Source organism: Pan paniscus, chromosome 18, assembly GCF_029289425.2.
Source record: "Pan paniscus chromosome 18, NHGRI_mPanPan1-v2.0_pri, whole genome shotgun sequence".
Lineage (NCBI taxonomy): Eukaryota > Metazoa > Chordata > Mammalia > Primates > Hominidae > Pan > Pan paniscus.
In genome coordinates this window covers 77,188,998-77,205,374 of record NC_073267.2, presented here as the reverse complement: position 1 = coordinate 77,205,374, position 16,377 = coordinate 77,188,998, and the positions used below count along the sequence as shown (strand labels likewise).

Genomic DNA, 16,377 nt, shown 5'->3' with positions numbered 1-16,377 from the left:
GGAGACCAGCCTGGCCAACATGGTGAAACCCTGTCTCCACTAAAAATACAAAAGTTAGCCGGGCGTGGTGGTGGGCACCTGTAATCCCAGCTACTCAGGAGGCTGTAGCAGGAGAACCGCTTGAACCCAGGAGGCGGAAGTTGCAGTGATCCAAGATCATGCGACTTCATTCCAGCCTGGGCAAGAGTGAGACTCTATCTCAATATTTTTTTAAAAAGAAAATTTTGGAGGAGTGCACAGATCATGTATCAAGACCTTATGGGTGGGGCCTTTGTAAGGACTTTGGCTTTTATTCCGAGAAGCTATTGCACATTGGAGAGCTTTTTCGTGGGTTTTTGCCAGGGTGTCTTTACCCTTTCTGGCTTACTATGACTTGTAAACTTCTGTATGTGTCTAGTCCATACTGCTTTTGGGGCTTTCTAGGTTTTCTATTTAAAGTATTAGCACAGGATTTCCTTCGACTTGAACCACACAAAGCTCGCAGGAACACTGCAGGTGTTAGTGTCTCATGGCTGCTCATATCCTCACAAGCTTTCATCTTGAAACATGGAGCAGCATTCATCCCTTCAGTTTCCAGCTGCTTATCTTCTAGCACTCTCCTCAGGGCTTTGTCCAGCTTTGTTTACCTCTGGGTGTGTGTTGGCTGCAGCATACCCAGAATGGGTGTGAGGGCAAAAAGGGTATTCTCACTTCCTTCCCTTCCTGCCAGAGCCAAACATGTTCTAGCCTTGGGCCACTCTAACTTGTTGGACCAGTGTTTTCAGAGAACAATCTGCAGGGAATCTTAGGGCCCTCTCTGGAGTTATGACTAAGAGTAGAAGTTATGAATAGTCCATCCCCTAGAAAATAGGTTAGATTCCCTTGCCCCAAGCTGATGACCTAATAAATGCATGACAACATAGTGACACGTCCATGAAGTGTGCCCACCTCTCTAGCCCACCTGTGTTATTCAGGGTTCTCCAGAGAAACAGAACCAATAGGGTGTTTAAGACAGAGATTTATTTGAAGAAATTGGGGCCAGGCATGGTGGCTCACACCTATAATCTCAGCACTTTGGGAGGCCAAGGCAGGAGGATCACTTGGGCCCAGCCTAGGCAACAGAGGACCCCATCTCTACAAAAAAAAAAATTTTAAATTAGCCAGGCGTGGTGGTACACACCTGTGGTCCCACTTAGGAGGCCAAGATGGAGGATCGCTTGAGGCCAGGAGATTGAGACTAGCCTGGGCAGCATAGCAAGACCCCACCTCTACAAAAAAGAAAAAAAAAATTAGTTCATGCATTTGTAAGGCAGACAAGTCCAAAATCCTCAGGGCAGGTGGACATGCTGGAGATTCCCCCTTGAAACTTTGAGATTTCCTGTTGTGTCCTGTTGTTAGGTATTGGGAAGAATGTGGTTTGCGAGAAGGCAGCAACATCGGTGGATGCCTTCCGGATGGTGACAGCCTCGCGCTACTACCCGCAGCTCATGAGCCTGGTAGGGAATGTGCTGCGCTTCCTGCCTGCCTTCGTGCGCATGAAACAGCTGATTTCGGAGCACTATGTGGGAGCGGTGATGATCTGCGATGCCCGCATCTACTCAGGCAGCCTGCTGAGCCCCAGCTATGGCTGGATCTGTGATGAGCTCATGGGCGGCGGGGGCCTGCACACCATGGGGACCTACATTGTGGACCTGCTGACCCACCTGACCGGCCGGAGAGCCGAGAAGGTGCATGGGCTGCTCAAGACATTCGTGAGGCAGAACGCTGCCATCCGTGGCATCCGGCACGTCACCAGCGATGACTTCTGTTTCTTCCAGATGCTCATGGGTGGGGGTGTGTGTAGCACAGTGACACTGAACTTCAACATGCCAGGCGCCTTTGTGCATGAAGTCATGGTGGTAGGCTCTGCAGGACGCCTCGTCGCCCGGGGAGCCGACCTCTATGGGCAGAAGAACTCTGCCACGCAAGAGGAGCTGCTCTTGAGGGACTCGCTGGCAGTGGGCGCAGGACTGCCTGAGCAGGGGCCCCAGGATGTCCCGCTGCTGTACCTGAAGGGCATGGTCTACATGGTGCAGGCCTTGCGCCAGTCCTTCCAGGGGCAGGGCGACCGCCGCACCTGGGACCGCACCCCTGTCTCCATGGCCGCCTCCTTCGAGGATGGGCTGTACATGCAGAGCGTGGTGGATGCCATCAAGAGGTCGAGCCGATCCGGGGAGTGGGAGGCTGTGGAGGTGCTGACGGAGGAGCCCGACACCAACCAGAACCTGTGTGAGGCACTTCAGCGGAACAACCTATGAGCCTGCACCTGGGCTCCTTGCCACAGGGCAGAGGGACCAGGGAGGGGAACAGGAGCCAGACATGACAGGGACTTGGCCCTAGCAGAGACAGTGTCTTTCATTTAATGAGTCTGGGTGAAGCCAGAGGTGGCTCTGGGACTTCGCCCCCTCCAGTGGCTCACCTGCTCCTCAGACTTGCAGGGTGGCAAATGTTCCTGTTGCCAGGTTACCACGGTGTGCACAGGGCAGAGCTGCCGCCAGGCCTCCTCATGGTGATGCCAGTGAGTCGGACCAGGAAAGGCTCACCCTGGGGAGCCCTTCAGCTTGATCCGCAGTCCTAACAGGGTGAGAAAGCACAAGAGGGGCCAGCTCGGCTGAGGCCTGAGGAGAAATGATGAGAAGTTTTGTTTCCTTCTTGGGCTGGGGCATCTCAGGAACAGTGAGGACAACAAGCTGTCCCTCAGGGACCCTCACCTGCCCTCCCATGTGACCAGGCCCTTCCCAGGTGGGGACTGGGGCTTGCTTTATTAAGTGAGCTCTTGGGCTTTTGAAGTAGGACAGAGGGCCCTGGTTTGGCAGAGAGGAGGCAAGGGAGGGCTTTAGAACATCTGAGAAATGTTAATAAATAATTCAGAAAATAGGACATGGCATGTGGTTTTTGTTTGGTAGGTTGGGTTTCTTTAATACTGAAAGGCTTGTTTCTGGCTGGTAGGGGGTTTTTCTCTACTCATTGCTCCACAGCAGCTTGGAGCCAGTGTGGGTCATCACCGCCAACTGTGCCACACGGGCTGCTGCCCCTGCCAGCCCTCGTCTCCTGCCTGTTCCCTCATAGCCAAATCCCAGGAGCCTCGGAAGAAAAGATTTCCTCAGAGAACAGGACTCAGGACTTCCTAATGGGCTGCTGCTGGGCCTGCCGTCGGTCAGCAGATAGTGGGAGAGTTTGGAGGGGGGGGAGGGGAGGGGGGGCACGGTGTTGAGAAAAGACATGCGTTCCCCTTTGCTTGTTTGACCAGCCTGCCAGGATCGTTCAGCCTGGACCAAGTTCTGTTCCCTTCTCTAACCTTCCGCCCTCTTCCCTGCCCTGGGCTCCTTGCCAGAAAAGCCCAGGGAGGGCTTCCTCTTCCTCTTGGCACTGCTTCTAGACGTCACCAGGCTTGTTTTCCTGTAATTTCCTGGATTCAGATGTCCTTGTGAGAGGGAATAACAAGGGATAGGGTTGGAGTGTGCCTACTGCATGCTGACCCTCAGGGCAAACATGTATGTTATTATTTCACTTAATCTCCAAACCACTCTCTGACGGTAAATATTCTCATCATTCAGATCATAAAATGGAGGCACAGAGGGCAAAGCTACTTGCCTCCTGTAGATTGTACATGATGGAGCCAGGAGCCTGGTCAGGACCATCTAACCACAGAGCCTGACCTTGAACCACGCTTCCTCCCAGCATTTGGGAATCTTCAGACCCGAGGGCCCGGCATTGCCCCTCCCTGTGGCAGGAGCCTCGGCCTGGCCTGAACTAGGAGGTGAAATGCAGACAGCACCCACCACCAGGCAGGACACCGAAGGTTAAAGGGGAGGCTGCCCCCTTGTACCTGGGACAGTTAGCTCAGCTCAGTCCTCCCATGTGTTGCTAGGATGTCGAGGTCACTCTGAAATGTGGGAATTGACCAGGAAAGCACAAGCCCAACTTAGATGCTCTCACATAAGAAAGGGCCATGTGGCCAACCCAGAATGGCACTCGGGTTCCCAGAATGTGCTGGGGGGAGGGTACTGCAGTGGGCTGAATGCAGAGCTACTTTAATGAGGACCCCGGTTCCTCTGAGGGAATCCCCAGAGCCTAGATTCATGGCCAGAGGGGTGCATGGCCCCTTCCCTCAGACGTCTTTACCATCGAGTTATCCTGGGCATCAGAGCTGGTCAGTCCCACACTGGGGATGGGGAAGACAGATGTGCCCAGATGCCTGTGGCCAAGGGAGCCCACAGGGTTCTGGTCTCCACGGGTGACTGAACCCACACTGGTTCTAGACTTGTCCAGCAGCACCCCCTCCTGGAAGAAGGCAGTAGCATCTCCCAGGACCTGTTTCCAAATCTCAGGATGTTACCAGCTCTTCCTCAGGTCAAAATAGTTTTTCCAGGACAGTAAAAATGCAGTTAGCTTGGCTCGTCAGATACAGCAACCAGAAGAGAACTTCCCAAATACCTGTCGCTTATTCTTCAACCTCCAGCCAAATCCAGGACTGTTTTCACCTAGACGATGGCAGCCACTTCCTTTCCTGTTCTGCCCATCACCCTGCTGGCCAAGCAGCCTCTCCTGAATGTCACGCCAAGATCCCTCCCTATCCACACCCTTCCTCCTCACCCCCGGACTTGACCAACCTGGTTTCCATATGGCCATGCCCTCCTCTCCAGCCACACTCAGAGCCCTCCTGCAGAGGTGGCAGCTTCCATACTAGCAGGGCTTTTTCCCTGGCATGTCCTCTGCCTGGAAGGCACCACCTCTCTCTCTCAGGAGTCAGCTGGAGGACTGCCCGGTCACCACTTCTGACTTCAGCAAAGTAGCCACCTCCCAACCTGTGGTTCCACAGCCTTGGTCCTCAGTTGAGCTGAGGTTGCATGTCCCTCCATCCCTCCCTCCCTCCCTCTCTCCCTCTCCTTTTCTTTTCTTTTTTCTTTTCTTGTCTTCTTTCTTTTCCTTTTTTTCTCTCTTTTTTCTCTTTCCCTCCCTCCCTCCCTCCCTTCCTTCCCTCCCTCCTTTCTTTCTTTATTTATTTCTTTTCTTGACAGAGTCTCACTTTGTCACCCAGGCCGGAGTGCAGTGGCGTCACCTTGGTTCACAGCCACCTCCGCCTCCCGGGTTCAAGCAATTCTCTTGCCTCAGCCTCCCAAGTAACTGGGACTGCGGGCACCCACCACCACACCTGGCTAATTTTGTTTGTTTGTTTGTTTTTGAGATGGAGTTTTGCTCTCGTTGCCTAGGCTGGAATGGAGTGGCGCAATCTCGGCTCACTGCAACCTCCACCTCTCTGGTTCAAGCAATTCCCCTGCCTCAGCCTCCCAGGTAGCTGGGATTACAGGCACATGCCACCAGTGCCCAGCTAATTTTTTTGTATTTTTAGTAGAGATAGGGTTTCACCATGTTGGCCAGGCTGGCTGGTTTCGAACTCCTGACCTCGTGATCCACCCACCTCAGCCTCCCAAAGTGCTGGGATTATAGGCATGAGCCACCGCCCCCAGCCTAATTTTTGTATTTTTAGTAGAGGCGGGGTTTCACCACACAGTCCAGTCTGGTCTTGAACTTCTGGCCTAAGTGATCCGTGCCCCCCTCAGCCTCCCAAGGTGCTAGGATTACAGGCATGAAGCACTGCACCTGGCCACTTGTTTTGAATATATAATTTCAACTTTTACATTCGGGGGGTACATGTGCAAGTTTGTTACATGGGTATACTGTGTGACGCTGAGGTTTGGGGGACGATTGGTCTCATCACCCAGGTAGTGAACATAGTAAATAGGTTTTTTCAACAATCACCCCACCCCCTCTCTGCCCCCTCTCATAGTCTCATGTTTGTGTTTCCCATGTTTGTGTCCATGTGTACCCAATGTGTAGCTCCCACTTGTGAGAACGTGTGCTATTTGCTTTCCTGTTCCTGTGTTAATTTCTTAGGATAATGGTCTCAGCCGTTTCCATGTTGCTGCAAAGGACGCAATTTCATTCTTTTTTCTATGGCTGCATCATTTTTACTTCTTGAGACAGGGAAAAATGTTGCCCAGGCTGGTCTTGAACTCCCGGGCTCAAGCAATCCTCCTGCTTCAGCCTCCCAAATATCTGGGACTACAGACACAGACCACCACGCCCAGCTACACGTCTCCCTAAATCATGTAGCATTTCCTCTTTACAGCGAGCTTCTAGGAGCAGTAGGGACTTGATCCTTTCTGCAGCTCCTACTACCCACCCTGCTTAGACAAGTCCATTGGGTAATAGGCCTCAGGAATTGCAGACTAGTTCTCCCACGATTTCTAATTCCTGCCTCACCTGTGAGAAGACAGGATCAGCTCTTCCTTATCAGTGCTGGCCTTGTTCATGCTTCCAGCCCTGGAGACCGCACAAAGATACAGAGGCCTTCTTGGGTCCGGCCTTAGCCAGAGAGCCCCCAGGTCGGCAGATCCTGCACAACTCAGGACAGGGATTCCTAGATCCCAGGGTGTGGTCTCATGCAAGGCCACTTCTCTCCAGGCCTCTGCCATCCCAAACATAAAGCAAGGAGGTTAAGCTCAGTTATCTTGGCTGGGTGTGTTGGCTCATGCCTGTAATCCTAGCACTTTGGGAGGTCAAGGAGGGAGGATTGCTTGAGGTCAGGAGTTTGAGACCAAGCTGAGCAACACAGACCCTATCTCCACAAAAAAAATTTTTGGCCGGGCACAGTGGCTCACATTTGTAATCCTTGAGTCTGGGAGGCAGAGTTTGCAGTGAGCCAAGATTGTGCCACTGCACTCCAGCCTGGGCAACAGAGCAAGATGCTGTCTCAAAGAAAAAAAAAAGTCCTGACCCCATGACTTGCCATGGGGCCAGTGAGCACCCAAGTGACCCTGTCAAAGGAGGGAGCAGGCTGGGATGATGCCAGAAAGGGGACCCTGCTTTTCCCACCTGAACCTGCCCACCCCACTCCCTCCAGTGACCTTGCCAGGCCATATTCCAGGGAACCTACATATTAGACTGTGGCCTCGGGATGGCCTCAGCATTTCAGATTCTGGCCTGTCCCTCTCTGCAGCTTCCTCCACCCCTCACTTCAGTCTCATCACCTTGGTGCCTTTTAAGGGGCCCTCTGGCTAGGTAGATGTGATGCAATGAGATGTGCCCTTAGGGAGCTCACGGTCTAATCCCGATGACAGTTATAACCCACATGATAGCAGTGCGCAGGGGCTGCAATGCAGGGCAACATGGGGTGCTGTCTGGCTCCCCAGGAAGCAGAATCCCAAGTTTTCAAAGGTGTGCGTGCACTAGCCAGGGGGAGAGGTGGGAATAAAGGCATTTTAGGCAGAGAAAGCCCCACATGCACAGAGTGAAGGGAAGAAAAGGTGTAACTGCTCAGGGAATTACCAGAAGCCACTGAATTCTAAGGTAGCTGGGGCAAGAGGAGGGAAATCCCAAGGGGGAGTGACACCATCAGGGGCTCAGGTGTGTGTGTCACAGGGCCACTGGATGGATCTGTGGGCCAAGGGATGACAGGCAGGGCGACCAGTGAGGCTGGAGATGACAGTGGTCCAGGCGACGGTGCTGACTGTGGGGTCCGAGAGGTTCTCAGCCTGAAAGGGTAGGATCACTGGCCTCAATGTCTGCTTAGCTTGTAGGAATCAGGGAGCAAAGAACAGGATGGGGTCTGGGGTGACACCCAAGATTCTAGCTTAAACAGTTGTGCAGATGAGATACAGGAGGAAAAGCCAGTTGGAGGGAGGGGAAATTTCCATGAACTTAAAATTCCCTGTGTCTGTTTGTGGTGTCCAAGGAACACACAGGAGGCCCAGGATGTGCAGTTTCCAAAATGGCCAACACTGGCTGGCTCTTCCCAGAGATCCTTGCCGGTTGGACACAGCTGTCATCCAGTGGCTTGGCCTCAGAGTCCCAGATGCACTTACTGCCCCTGTCCACCCCTGCCTGCCAGGAAAACATCACTGATGCCCTGTCACCTGTGACCAGAGGCTACTCCACAGACAAGGTCCGGTCCAGCTATGGTCTGGCAATGAGTGGGAAACATCCCAAAGCTGTCACTGTTGTGACAGGCAAAAGAACTCTGTGCTACCTCCTAGGAGGATCCCAAGTTTTGATCCCCTCAAGGTGAGACCAAATGCAGGCCCCTCCCCAGGAGACAGAAGAGCAGGGCCAAACACCTGCTTCCCATGACCCAACAGACCCTTTCTTTTCTCTGCCCCAAGTTCCTCCTTCTCACTTCCCTCTTCATCACCCAGTTAGCTGCCTGACCCTCAGATTCACCTAAACACACAGCACCAGGTCCACCCTGATTCAGTGAGGCATGGGGTGGCACAAAGGAATCTGTCATTGTCAAAGTCTCAAGTGATGCAGATGACCATTCAGGCCTCAAACCCTGCACTGTTGAGTCCTCCATCCTCTTACCCATTTCAGGCAACCTATCTGGGGAATCACAAAGTCTTTGAAAAAGAAAAATATTTATTTTCAGCAAGACCAAAGTCCCAAGTGGGGGCAGGTGCCAAATTTGCCCCCGCCACCAGAGGGCCTAGGCCCACAGGAAGCCTGAAGCCAAATTCAGGCGTGGAAGGAGGGGAGCCACCAGCGGGGCGGGACAGTCACTTGTACTGAGGAGAGAGCGGGGGGACAAGTGGAGCAGTGCAGACACTCAGCATCTTGTCGATGTCCACCTGGGTTGACTTATCCACCTCGGCCTTGTGGTCACTCACCCCCAAGCTGGGCAAGCCCCCAGGCTCCTCTCCAGCCTCCTCTCCGAGGGGAGCCAGGGCATGGGTGGGGGTCACTAGTGGACTGGGACAGGGCAAAGCGAGGCCTGGGCCCAGCTCACCTGCCAAGGGCAGCAAGGCCTGCAGTTGCTCCACACCTGCCTCCTCCGGAACCGGGGCCAGCTCTGCCTCTGCCTCCACCTCAGCCTCCCCGTCCCCCTTCCCTGCCTGGTTCAGCTCAGGGTTGCAATAGTTGACGTACTGGTACAGGGGCCGCAGGCGCTGGGCCTTTCCTGCAAAGACCCAGGGCAGGGCAGAGGCTAGAGCACCAGGTTGTGCCATGTCGGGCCCCACAGGCAGGGGGAGAAGGAACAGTCCAGGGACTGCCACTCACGCTCCAGCCTCAATGTCTCTAAGGGTGCAGACACCGTGCTGGCCACAGCGTGGAGCACGGGAGCCCCCAGGCTCTTGCGCTTCTTGGCTTTTTTGTGCTGTTTGGCAGATGGTGAGGGCTCACTCTGGCTGCCCTCTGGCTCCTCCTCCTGCAGCGGCAGCTTGGGTGGCAGCTCAGCTTCAGCCTTAAGATGGGCACGAAGGCCCGGGAGGCTGAGAGACCTGAGCCAGGGACAAAAGACTTGAGCCAGGCTCCAGCCCTGGCTCCCATTCCCTGGCCCAGGGAATAGCCCAGCCTGCCCACAGCCCCAGGGCTCGACGCCTGTCCCGTTCCTGGTCAATGAGACCCCAGGCCCAAGAGGCTTAGAGGCCAGTGAGCCCAGGCCCCTACAAACCCTGAAGCTCCCACTCTCCTGCTGCTCCCTACACGGGGGCTCTTGAGGAACGGGAGAAGAGAGTGATGGTAGTGGCTGGGGACGAGAATCCTCCCTGCAGGAGTGCAGGATTTAGGAATCCTACTGTGGTGTGTGCCCCAACCCCGGGGCTGCAGCTCCTTCCCCCCGAGAGCCCCCTCACTTGACAGGCTTTCTCTTTGGACCATGACGGGGCCTCACAATGGAGACCACGGGCCTGGGGCCTCTCTCCTCTAGCGCCCCGGCATGCGGCTTGGGCCTCTCCTCCCCCAGCTTGGGTCCTTCCTCCTGGAGCTCCGACTCCGAAGCTGCGCCTGCTGGGCGCTGGTCTTCACTCTGGGTTCCGCGGGCCTCATGGGCTGGCACCAAGAACTGGTCTCCCGCCACTGGACACTAGAGATGACACACAGGCCATCGGTCACCATGGCCGGGCAAAGGACATAGGGATCCGTCACTGAACACCTAACGTTAGACACCGAAAGGGGAATACGGACACCAGCCTGTGCCCCTCCCCGCCTGGAGGGCCCAGCCTGGCAGTTAGCGGGTCGGGGCGCTCAGAGTTCCACCTCTCAGAGCGCTGCGGCCCTGTGTTTGAAGGTTAAACAGCCTGACGGTCACCTCGGAGGTCTGAGCGCTGCCGGGCTCCTCCGTGAGCTGTCCCTGCCCCACGACCGTCGCCTCCTGGACCCCCGGCCGCCTCTCCGCCCCTGCCGAGGCCATGGCTGCGCAGGCTGAGTGCGTCCTCGACAGCTGCTTGGGGCGGGCCCCAAGGGGCTGGATGGTGGCCCCGCGCTGACCCCGGAGACCGGCCAGCAAGCGAGGGCAGAGCTGGGAAGAGAAACCGGCGACCGCGGAGCCCACCCTCGGCCGAAACTACAAGCCCCAGGACGCTTTGCGCCGGGGTCAGTGGGCCCTGACCCCGGGGACGGAAGCCACGGTTGCCCGGCAACAACAAGTCCCGTCGGGTGGCAGCGGCTGGCGACAAAACCTCTCGAGTGAGCCCCTGCCCGAGTGCCGCGGGGGAGAGGCCGCGAGCGGGACCGAGAAGTGGGCTGGGAGCAGAGGTCGCGGAGGTGGCAAGCGAGGCCGGGGCCCAGGCGGGGACCGGCAGGGGCCCGGGAGTGGCGGGCACGCCAGGGTCAGGGTGCCGGGCGAGGGAGGAGGCCCGGGGTTGGGGAAGGGGGCCCGGGGAGGGAGGTAAACAGCCCTGCAGGCCTCGGGGCACCGTTGCTGGGCGGCGCCGGCGGCATGTGCGAGGGCCCGTCCCGCATCTCGGGGCCCATCCCCCCAGACCCGACGCTCTGTCCTGACAACTACCGGCGGCCGACCTCGGGTGAGTCCGGGGGCTTGGCGGTGGTGCGAGGCTCAGGGGTCGGCCCTGGCTCCACCTCTGAGCCCCGGACTCCGCCCGGCTCCGCCCCACAGCTCAAGGGCGCCTCGAGGGAAACGCGCTGAAGCTGGACTTGCTGACCTCCGACCGGGCCCTGGACACCACCGCTCCCCGTGGTCCCTGCATCGGTCCCGGTGCCGGAGAGATCCTGGAGCGCGGCCAGCGCGGCGTCGGGGACGTGCTGTTGCAACTGGAGGGGATCTCCCTAGGTCCTGGGGCCTCTCTCAAGAGTAAGTCCCAGGAATGGAAGAAGGGGCAGAGAGGCAGTGCGGGGTGGAAAGAGATCAAAAGCAGCTGCTCTTTCCACCCTGACGTGGGCCCAGGCTTTGCGTCTCTTGAGTCTCAGTTTCCCCAACTATAAAAGGGGGAGAAATATGCTACCTTCTCGAAGGAGGTGAACTGAATGAGGTAGTTCCCACGAAGCCCTAGCTCTGCTTTATGTATTTATTACCCATTAAATTTGTTTGTTGAGTGCCTACTGTGTGCCAGGCCATATAGATGCTAGAACACTGGGCTGAAGATAAGCATGAGCCATCACTGAGTCAAGGTGGGATACAAAGAGCAAGAGATGAATGTCATATATGAGATGATCTATGGTGTACTTCAATGGTGTACTTCACTATAATAATGGAGGAAATCACCTGGGCGCAGTGGCTCACTCCTGGAATCCCAGCACTTTGGGAGGCCCAGGCGGGCAGATCACTTGAGTCCAGGAGTTGAAGACCAGCCTGGCCAACATGGTGAAACCCCATCTCTACAAAAAATACAAAAATCAGGCTGGCATGGTGGAGTGTGTCTGTAATCCCAGCTACTCGGCAGGCTGAGGTAGCCGGGAAGGTTGAGGCTACAGTGAGCTATGATCATGCCACTGTACTCCAGCCTGGGTGACAGAGTGAGACCCTGTCTCAAATAATAATAATAATAATGGAGAAAATCATCCTGTGATACTTACTACTTGAGGAAGGGAACACGGTGATGAGGGAGAGTGTGTGTAGGGTCTAAGGTAGTTGGAGAGGTCAGGGAGCTCTTTCTGTAGGAGGCAGGGGGCAGGCCTGTGTGTGAACTAGTGGAAGTTGGATTGTGTGGACCCTATGTAGGGCAGAACCTGGGGGCATCTTTTCTCCAGGGAAGGACCCTAAGGACCATGAGAAGGAGAACCTGAGGCGGATCAGGGAGATTCAGAAGCGCTTCAGAGAACAGGAGCGCAGCCGGGAGCAGGGCCAGCCCAGGCCCCTGAAAGCTCTGTGGCGCTCACCCAAGTACGACAAGGTGGAGTCCCGGGTCAAGGCCCAGCTCCAGGTACCTGCTTCAGGGAGCCAGAAGTATTATCCATTTTGTTGGCCAACAGGCAACTATACCCTGATCTGAGTTCTGGGGAGGGAGGGAAGTCACAGAGGTAACAGAGGACTAAGAGACCCTGGCTCTGCTGCAGGGCGAGGCTTGGGGGCTTCTCAGAAGTAGTGATGGTGGGGCTGATCCTGAGGGCAAGTAGCAATTAGTCAAAGGGACAGCAGAAGAGAACATTCCCAAAAGATGGAACCTCACAGACCACAGGGCACGCAGCAGTGGAGATGCTAGGTACAGTTCACTGTGAGGAAAGAAGGGCGTGAAGTTAGGCCAAGAAGTCAGCTGGACCCACATCAGGGGCCACAAAAGCCACTTTTCAGCCCTTATTTCTGAGGACAGTGGGAAGGGCAGGGGTATGGTGGGGGGCTCTGTCTCAGAGAGCAGCACCATTCTTCAATCCAGGGATTCAGCAGGAGGAGCAGGAGTGAGAGGAAAGGCAAGGTCACACAAATGTGTTGTAGCTGAAGCATCTGTGGGGTTCCCAGGGGGTGGGAGTGTGTCCAGGAAGCAGATGGAAATTCAGGCCTGGATCTCAGGAGTGAGACCTAGGAGTTATTGACAATCAGGTTGAGGACAACGAGACCAAGGAATTGACCGCCTGGATTTGAGGACTTGGAGGCCAGCTGTTAGGAGCCTTGCAGGGCTAGAGCCAGGAAGCTTGGCTAGGAAGGAGGAAAGAGAGTGGTAGCTGGGCCAGTACTGAGGTGGAAGGAGAGATGGTTTGTTGTTTTCTTAAAAATCTGACATACTCACACATTTGTGTGCTGATGAGGACAAGTGTCCCTTGAAGAGGGAAGAGGGCCCGAGGGACATGGATGCAAAGGTCAGAAGGGCCAAGATGGCCAGGGTCTTGCAGCTTGAGCCCCAGACCTCAGCCTGCCTGCTCTCTCTGCTGTGCCCTGCCCTCCAGGAGCCTGGCCCTGCCTCTGGGACAGAGTCTGCCCACTTCCTGCGGGCGCACTCCCGCTGCGGCCCTGGCCTCCCACCACCCCATGTATCTAGTCCCCAGCCAACCCCACCAGGTCCCGAAGCTAAGGTGAGAGGATGTATGGGGGCTAGATGGTGGTTGGGCAGGGCTCCCGGTGTAGGGGGGGTGTTCAGGGACACAACATAATGCTGTCTGCCCCCACCCACGCTTGCTGTGTCCTGCAGGAGCCAGGCCTGGGGGTGGACTTCATTCGTCACAATGCACGAGCTGCCAAGAGAGCCCCCCGGAGGCATTCCTGCTCACTGCAGGTCCTGGCACAAGTGCTAGAGCAGCAGCGGCAGGCCCAGGAGCACTACAATGCCACGCAGAAGGGCCATGTGCCACATTAGTAGGTCTCACTGCCTGACACTCAGGGTGAAGGACACCTGTGGAGGGTGGGAACCAAACTCTGCCCTCAGGTCATCAACCCTGAGCCTGTGTACCCACAGCTTGTTGGAGCGCAGGGACCTGTGGCGGCGGGAGGCCGAGGCCCGCAAGCAGAGCCAGCCGGACCCTGCCATGCCCCCAGGCCACACGCGCATGCCTGAGAACCAGCGGCTGGAAACACTGACCAAGCTGCTCCAGAGTGAGTACCTGGGCAGGGAGGCTGGAGGGGGGCCCCACTGGGGACCAGGCACCCCTGCCCAACACTCACTGTTCTCACTGTTCCCGGGCCCCCTGTAGGCCAGAGCCAGCTGCTGCGTGAGCTGGTACTGCTGCCTGCTGGGGCAGACTCACTGAGAGCCCAGAGCCACCGTGCTGAGCTGGACCGGAAGCTGGTGCAGGTAGAGGAGTCCATCAAGATCTTTTCTCGGCCCAAAGTCTTCGTGAAGATGGATGACTGAGCCCCTTTGGGGGACAGTGGCAAGGAGCTCCATGCTGAGGATCGCCACATGGCTGCAAAGGACAGGGTTGGACCCAATCCCAGAGCAGAGGTCTGAAGACAGGAGCAGGGGGGTGGCCAGTGTCCCTAGAGCACTCTTCCCAGTCACCAGTGGCTGCAGAAGGGCCACCCCAGCCTTTTAACTGCTTTGTCAAAATTAAACATTTTGTACACAGGATTTGTTTCCATAAGAGCTTTTCTTACCCTAAAAATGCCAAGCCTGGTGGCCCTCCTGCTGCTTGATTGCAGGAAGTTCTCCCCAGTGTCACTCCTGCCTTAGTCCAGAGCAGAAGGCAAGCTGGTGGGACCAGGGAGGAGGCTGGGACTGGGACACACAAGGACCATGACTGTATTTGTAGAAAACCTTTAATGTTCCCCAGGCTGAGGGAGCCCTGTGAGCCAGCTAAAAACCCCCACTGTGAAGTCCCTGCCATGTCCCAGCAGTGTGGAGTGGCATGGGGCTTCATCCTGACTGTCAGAGGCTGAAGCCACTACCATCTCCTCGAATGCGACTCCCCCAGCCAGAACTGGCCTGCTCCTGGTCATCCAGGGAGGGCAGAGAGCTGCGGGTACCAGGATGTCGGCAGCCAGGGTGCAGGTCCCAGCACGGGGGCCCCTGAGACAGCCCATTGGAACTGGGAGGCTGGCGGTTCTCAATGACCAGGTCACTGCTGTCATCGTCACTATCAGGCTCAGCAGGCCCAGGCCCTGCAGAGGGAGGACCTGTCAAACGCCCAGATGCCCCTCGCACCACGTTATTGCGCTGGTTGGCGGGCTTGACAGTGACAATGAGGTTATGGCTGTTGGCAACCATCATGTCCGTCACTTGGTCCAAGGTCTTCCCGGCTACTTCAATGCCATTGACCTCGAGGATCTCATCACTGACCGCCAGCAGCCCTGTACTCTCAGCCAGACCCCCACGTACCAGGCGGGAGATGAAGATTCCTGGAACCCGCTCCAGGCCCTGGGGAGCCACACGCACGCTCATGCCATCTCGGATGTAGAAGCCCAGGGGGCGGTCTGAACCATGCTTGTGCAGCCGCACCCGTCGGTGGGTCTCAGGCAGTAGGTCCACGTCTATGACTGAGGAAACCTGGCGGAAATCTTGGGGCAGGCTGATTAGCAAGGGTGGCCGGGTGCGCAGGGGTGCCACTGGCCGCAGCAAGAGCCCTTTCTTGCGCCGCTGCAGAGAGTTGGAGGCAAAAGCCAGGCCGCTGGAGTCAGCTTCTGCTGCAGAAGAGGGGGAATGTTGAGATCAGAGACCTGCTCCCCGACTTGGGCTGTTTACAGGGGGCACTGTAGCTATTTCCTACCACTTGGAGGTCAAGCCAAGGGCAGGGACTGCAGAGGGTGACGCTTGGGTACCCTGGGCATGGACTAACCCTTGTAGACCTGCCCCACAGACACCTTACCCCACAGAGGCTGCCCACTGTACCCCTCCTCACCCCGCTTCTGCACCAGTAGGCGCAGTGGCGGGGGCCCGCTGGCCAGGGCCCGGTGCAGGCTGTCGTCGTTGGTGAGGGGCAGCAGGTCGCCATGAGCATCCGTATAGCCAAGTAGCACGTCCAGGCCCGGGATCTGGTGCACCGCCCGCAGCAACCGCGAGAACTCCTGGAAGCCGCTCACCGAAGCGCGAGGCAGCGCGAAGCGTCGGAACTCGGCGTCAAACTGGAAGTCGGGGTTGGGGGAGAGGAGGAGTCAGGACAGCCTGCGCCCCTTTCTCACCGCAGGCTGGCAGGGATGGGAAAGATGCGGCTGCCGCTTTTGCGGCAGCCTTAAGCCCAGACCTCAGCTCCAGTACCAGGGACGCTGTCCAAGGTCTTCTTACCGCCCTCCAGGTACTCAGGCCACAGAGAGCTGGAGACCAGCAGTGGAGGAAGGAAGACGGATGGGGGAAGGCGAGCAGAAAAGCAGAATGGGACTTGGAGGATAGAGGGAAGAGGTGGCGGGGACCAAGGAGCTGGGAAGGGGAGAAAGAGGGAATTGGGAGCGCCTAGGGCCGAGGCCGGAGGAGCCCTTACTTTGCTCTTCACCTCGACGATGCTATCGGGACTGCGCGCCGGAGTCCTCTGCGGCCGGGCCATGGCGGGGCCGGGCGGGCCGGGGACGGTGCCCCAGGCGGCCCGCCGAGGCGCAGGTGCACAGCCCGGCCGGCCCGCCCGCGCCGCCCCGCCCCTGGCGGTAGCACACGCCCCGCCTTCCCATCCGGAGCGTGACGTCAAGGGGGCAGCGACGCAGAGTGGAACGCGGAGTCCACGTTTCCTAGGAAACGGAGCCGTGGATGGAGAGGAGCCGTCCTCCGC

The 16,377-nt window shown here is 57.1% G+C and overlaps 4 protein-coding genes across 8 annotated transcripts in view; 2 read left to right on the top strand and 2 right to left on the bottom strand.

Annotated features, from left to right (window-relative positions):
- GFOD2 (Gfo/Idh/MocA-like oxidoreductase domain containing 2) overlaps positions 1-2,895 on the top strand; it is a 50,210-nt gene extending 47,315 nt beyond the window's left edge. Inside the window, exon 3 of the mRNA XM_003812187.4 lies at positions 1,378-2,895. Coding sequence (XP_003812235.1) covers positions 1,378-2,276 — 899 coding nt within the window. The 3' untranslated portion in view covers positions 2,277-2,895. The remainder of the gene's footprint in view (positions 1-1,377) is intronic.
- A 5,523-nt stretch (positions 2,896-8,418) lies between these two features.
- Positions 8,419-10,240, bottom strand: C18H16orf86 (chromosome 18 C16orf86 homolog). Of its 2 annotated transcripts, XM_055100348.2 has the most exons (5): positions 10,106-10,240; positions 9,651-9,880; positions 9,076-9,296; positions 8,804-8,974; positions 8,419-8,582 (listed from the first exon to the last, which is right to left on the bottom strand). In XM_055100348.2, the coding sequence occupies exons 1-5, from the start codon at positions 10,205-10,207 to the stop codon at positions 8,533-8,535; spliced, it is 774 nt and encodes a 257-aa protein (XP_054956323.1). In that variant the 5' UTR covers positions 10,208-10,240; the 3' UTR covers positions 8,419-8,532. The 2 variants fall into 2 exon arrangements, with proteins under 2 accessions (XP_054956323.1, XP_003812236.1); XM_003812188.5 differs by having other exon boundaries at positions 8,419-8,974.
- A 445-nt stretch (positions 10,241-10,685) lies between these two features.
- Positions 10,686-14,252, top strand: ENKD1 (enkurin domain containing 1). Of its 2 annotated transcripts, XM_003812186.6 has the most exons (7): positions 10,686-10,820; positions 10,913-11,107; positions 12,004-12,176; positions 13,135-13,260; positions 13,377-13,540; positions 13,641-13,777; positions 13,876-14,252. In XM_003812186.6, the coding sequence occupies exons 1-7, from the start codon at positions 10,736-10,738 to the stop codon at positions 14,034-14,036; spliced, it is 1,041 nt and encodes a 346-aa protein (XP_003812234.1). In that variant the 5' UTR covers positions 10,686-10,735; the 3' UTR covers positions 14,037-14,252. The 2 variants fall into 2 exon arrangements, with proteins under 2 accessions (XP_003812234.1, XP_008962831.1); XM_008964583.6 differs by lacking the exon at positions 13,135-13,260.
- A 170-nt stretch (positions 14,253-14,422) lies between these two features.
- Positions 14,423-16,255, bottom strand: PARD6A (par-6 family cell polarity regulator alpha). Of its 3 annotated transcripts, none has more exons than XM_008964586.4 (3): positions 16,096-16,255; positions 15,487-15,742; positions 14,423-15,304 (listed from the first exon to the last, which is right to left on the bottom strand). In XM_008964586.4, the coding sequence occupies exons 1-3, from the start codon at positions 16,156-16,158 to the stop codon at positions 14,550-14,552; spliced, it is 1,074 nt and encodes a 357-aa protein (XP_008962834.1). In that variant the 5' UTR covers positions 16,159-16,255; the 3' UTR covers positions 14,423-14,549. The 3 variants fall into 3 exon arrangements, with proteins under 3 accessions (XP_008962834.1, XP_003812237.1, XP_008962837.1); XM_003812189.5 differs by having other exon boundaries at positions 15,520-15,742; XM_008964589.4 differs by having other exon boundaries at positions 14,423-15,301; positions 15,520-15,742.
- Positions 16,256-16,377: the final 122 nt, after the last annotated feature.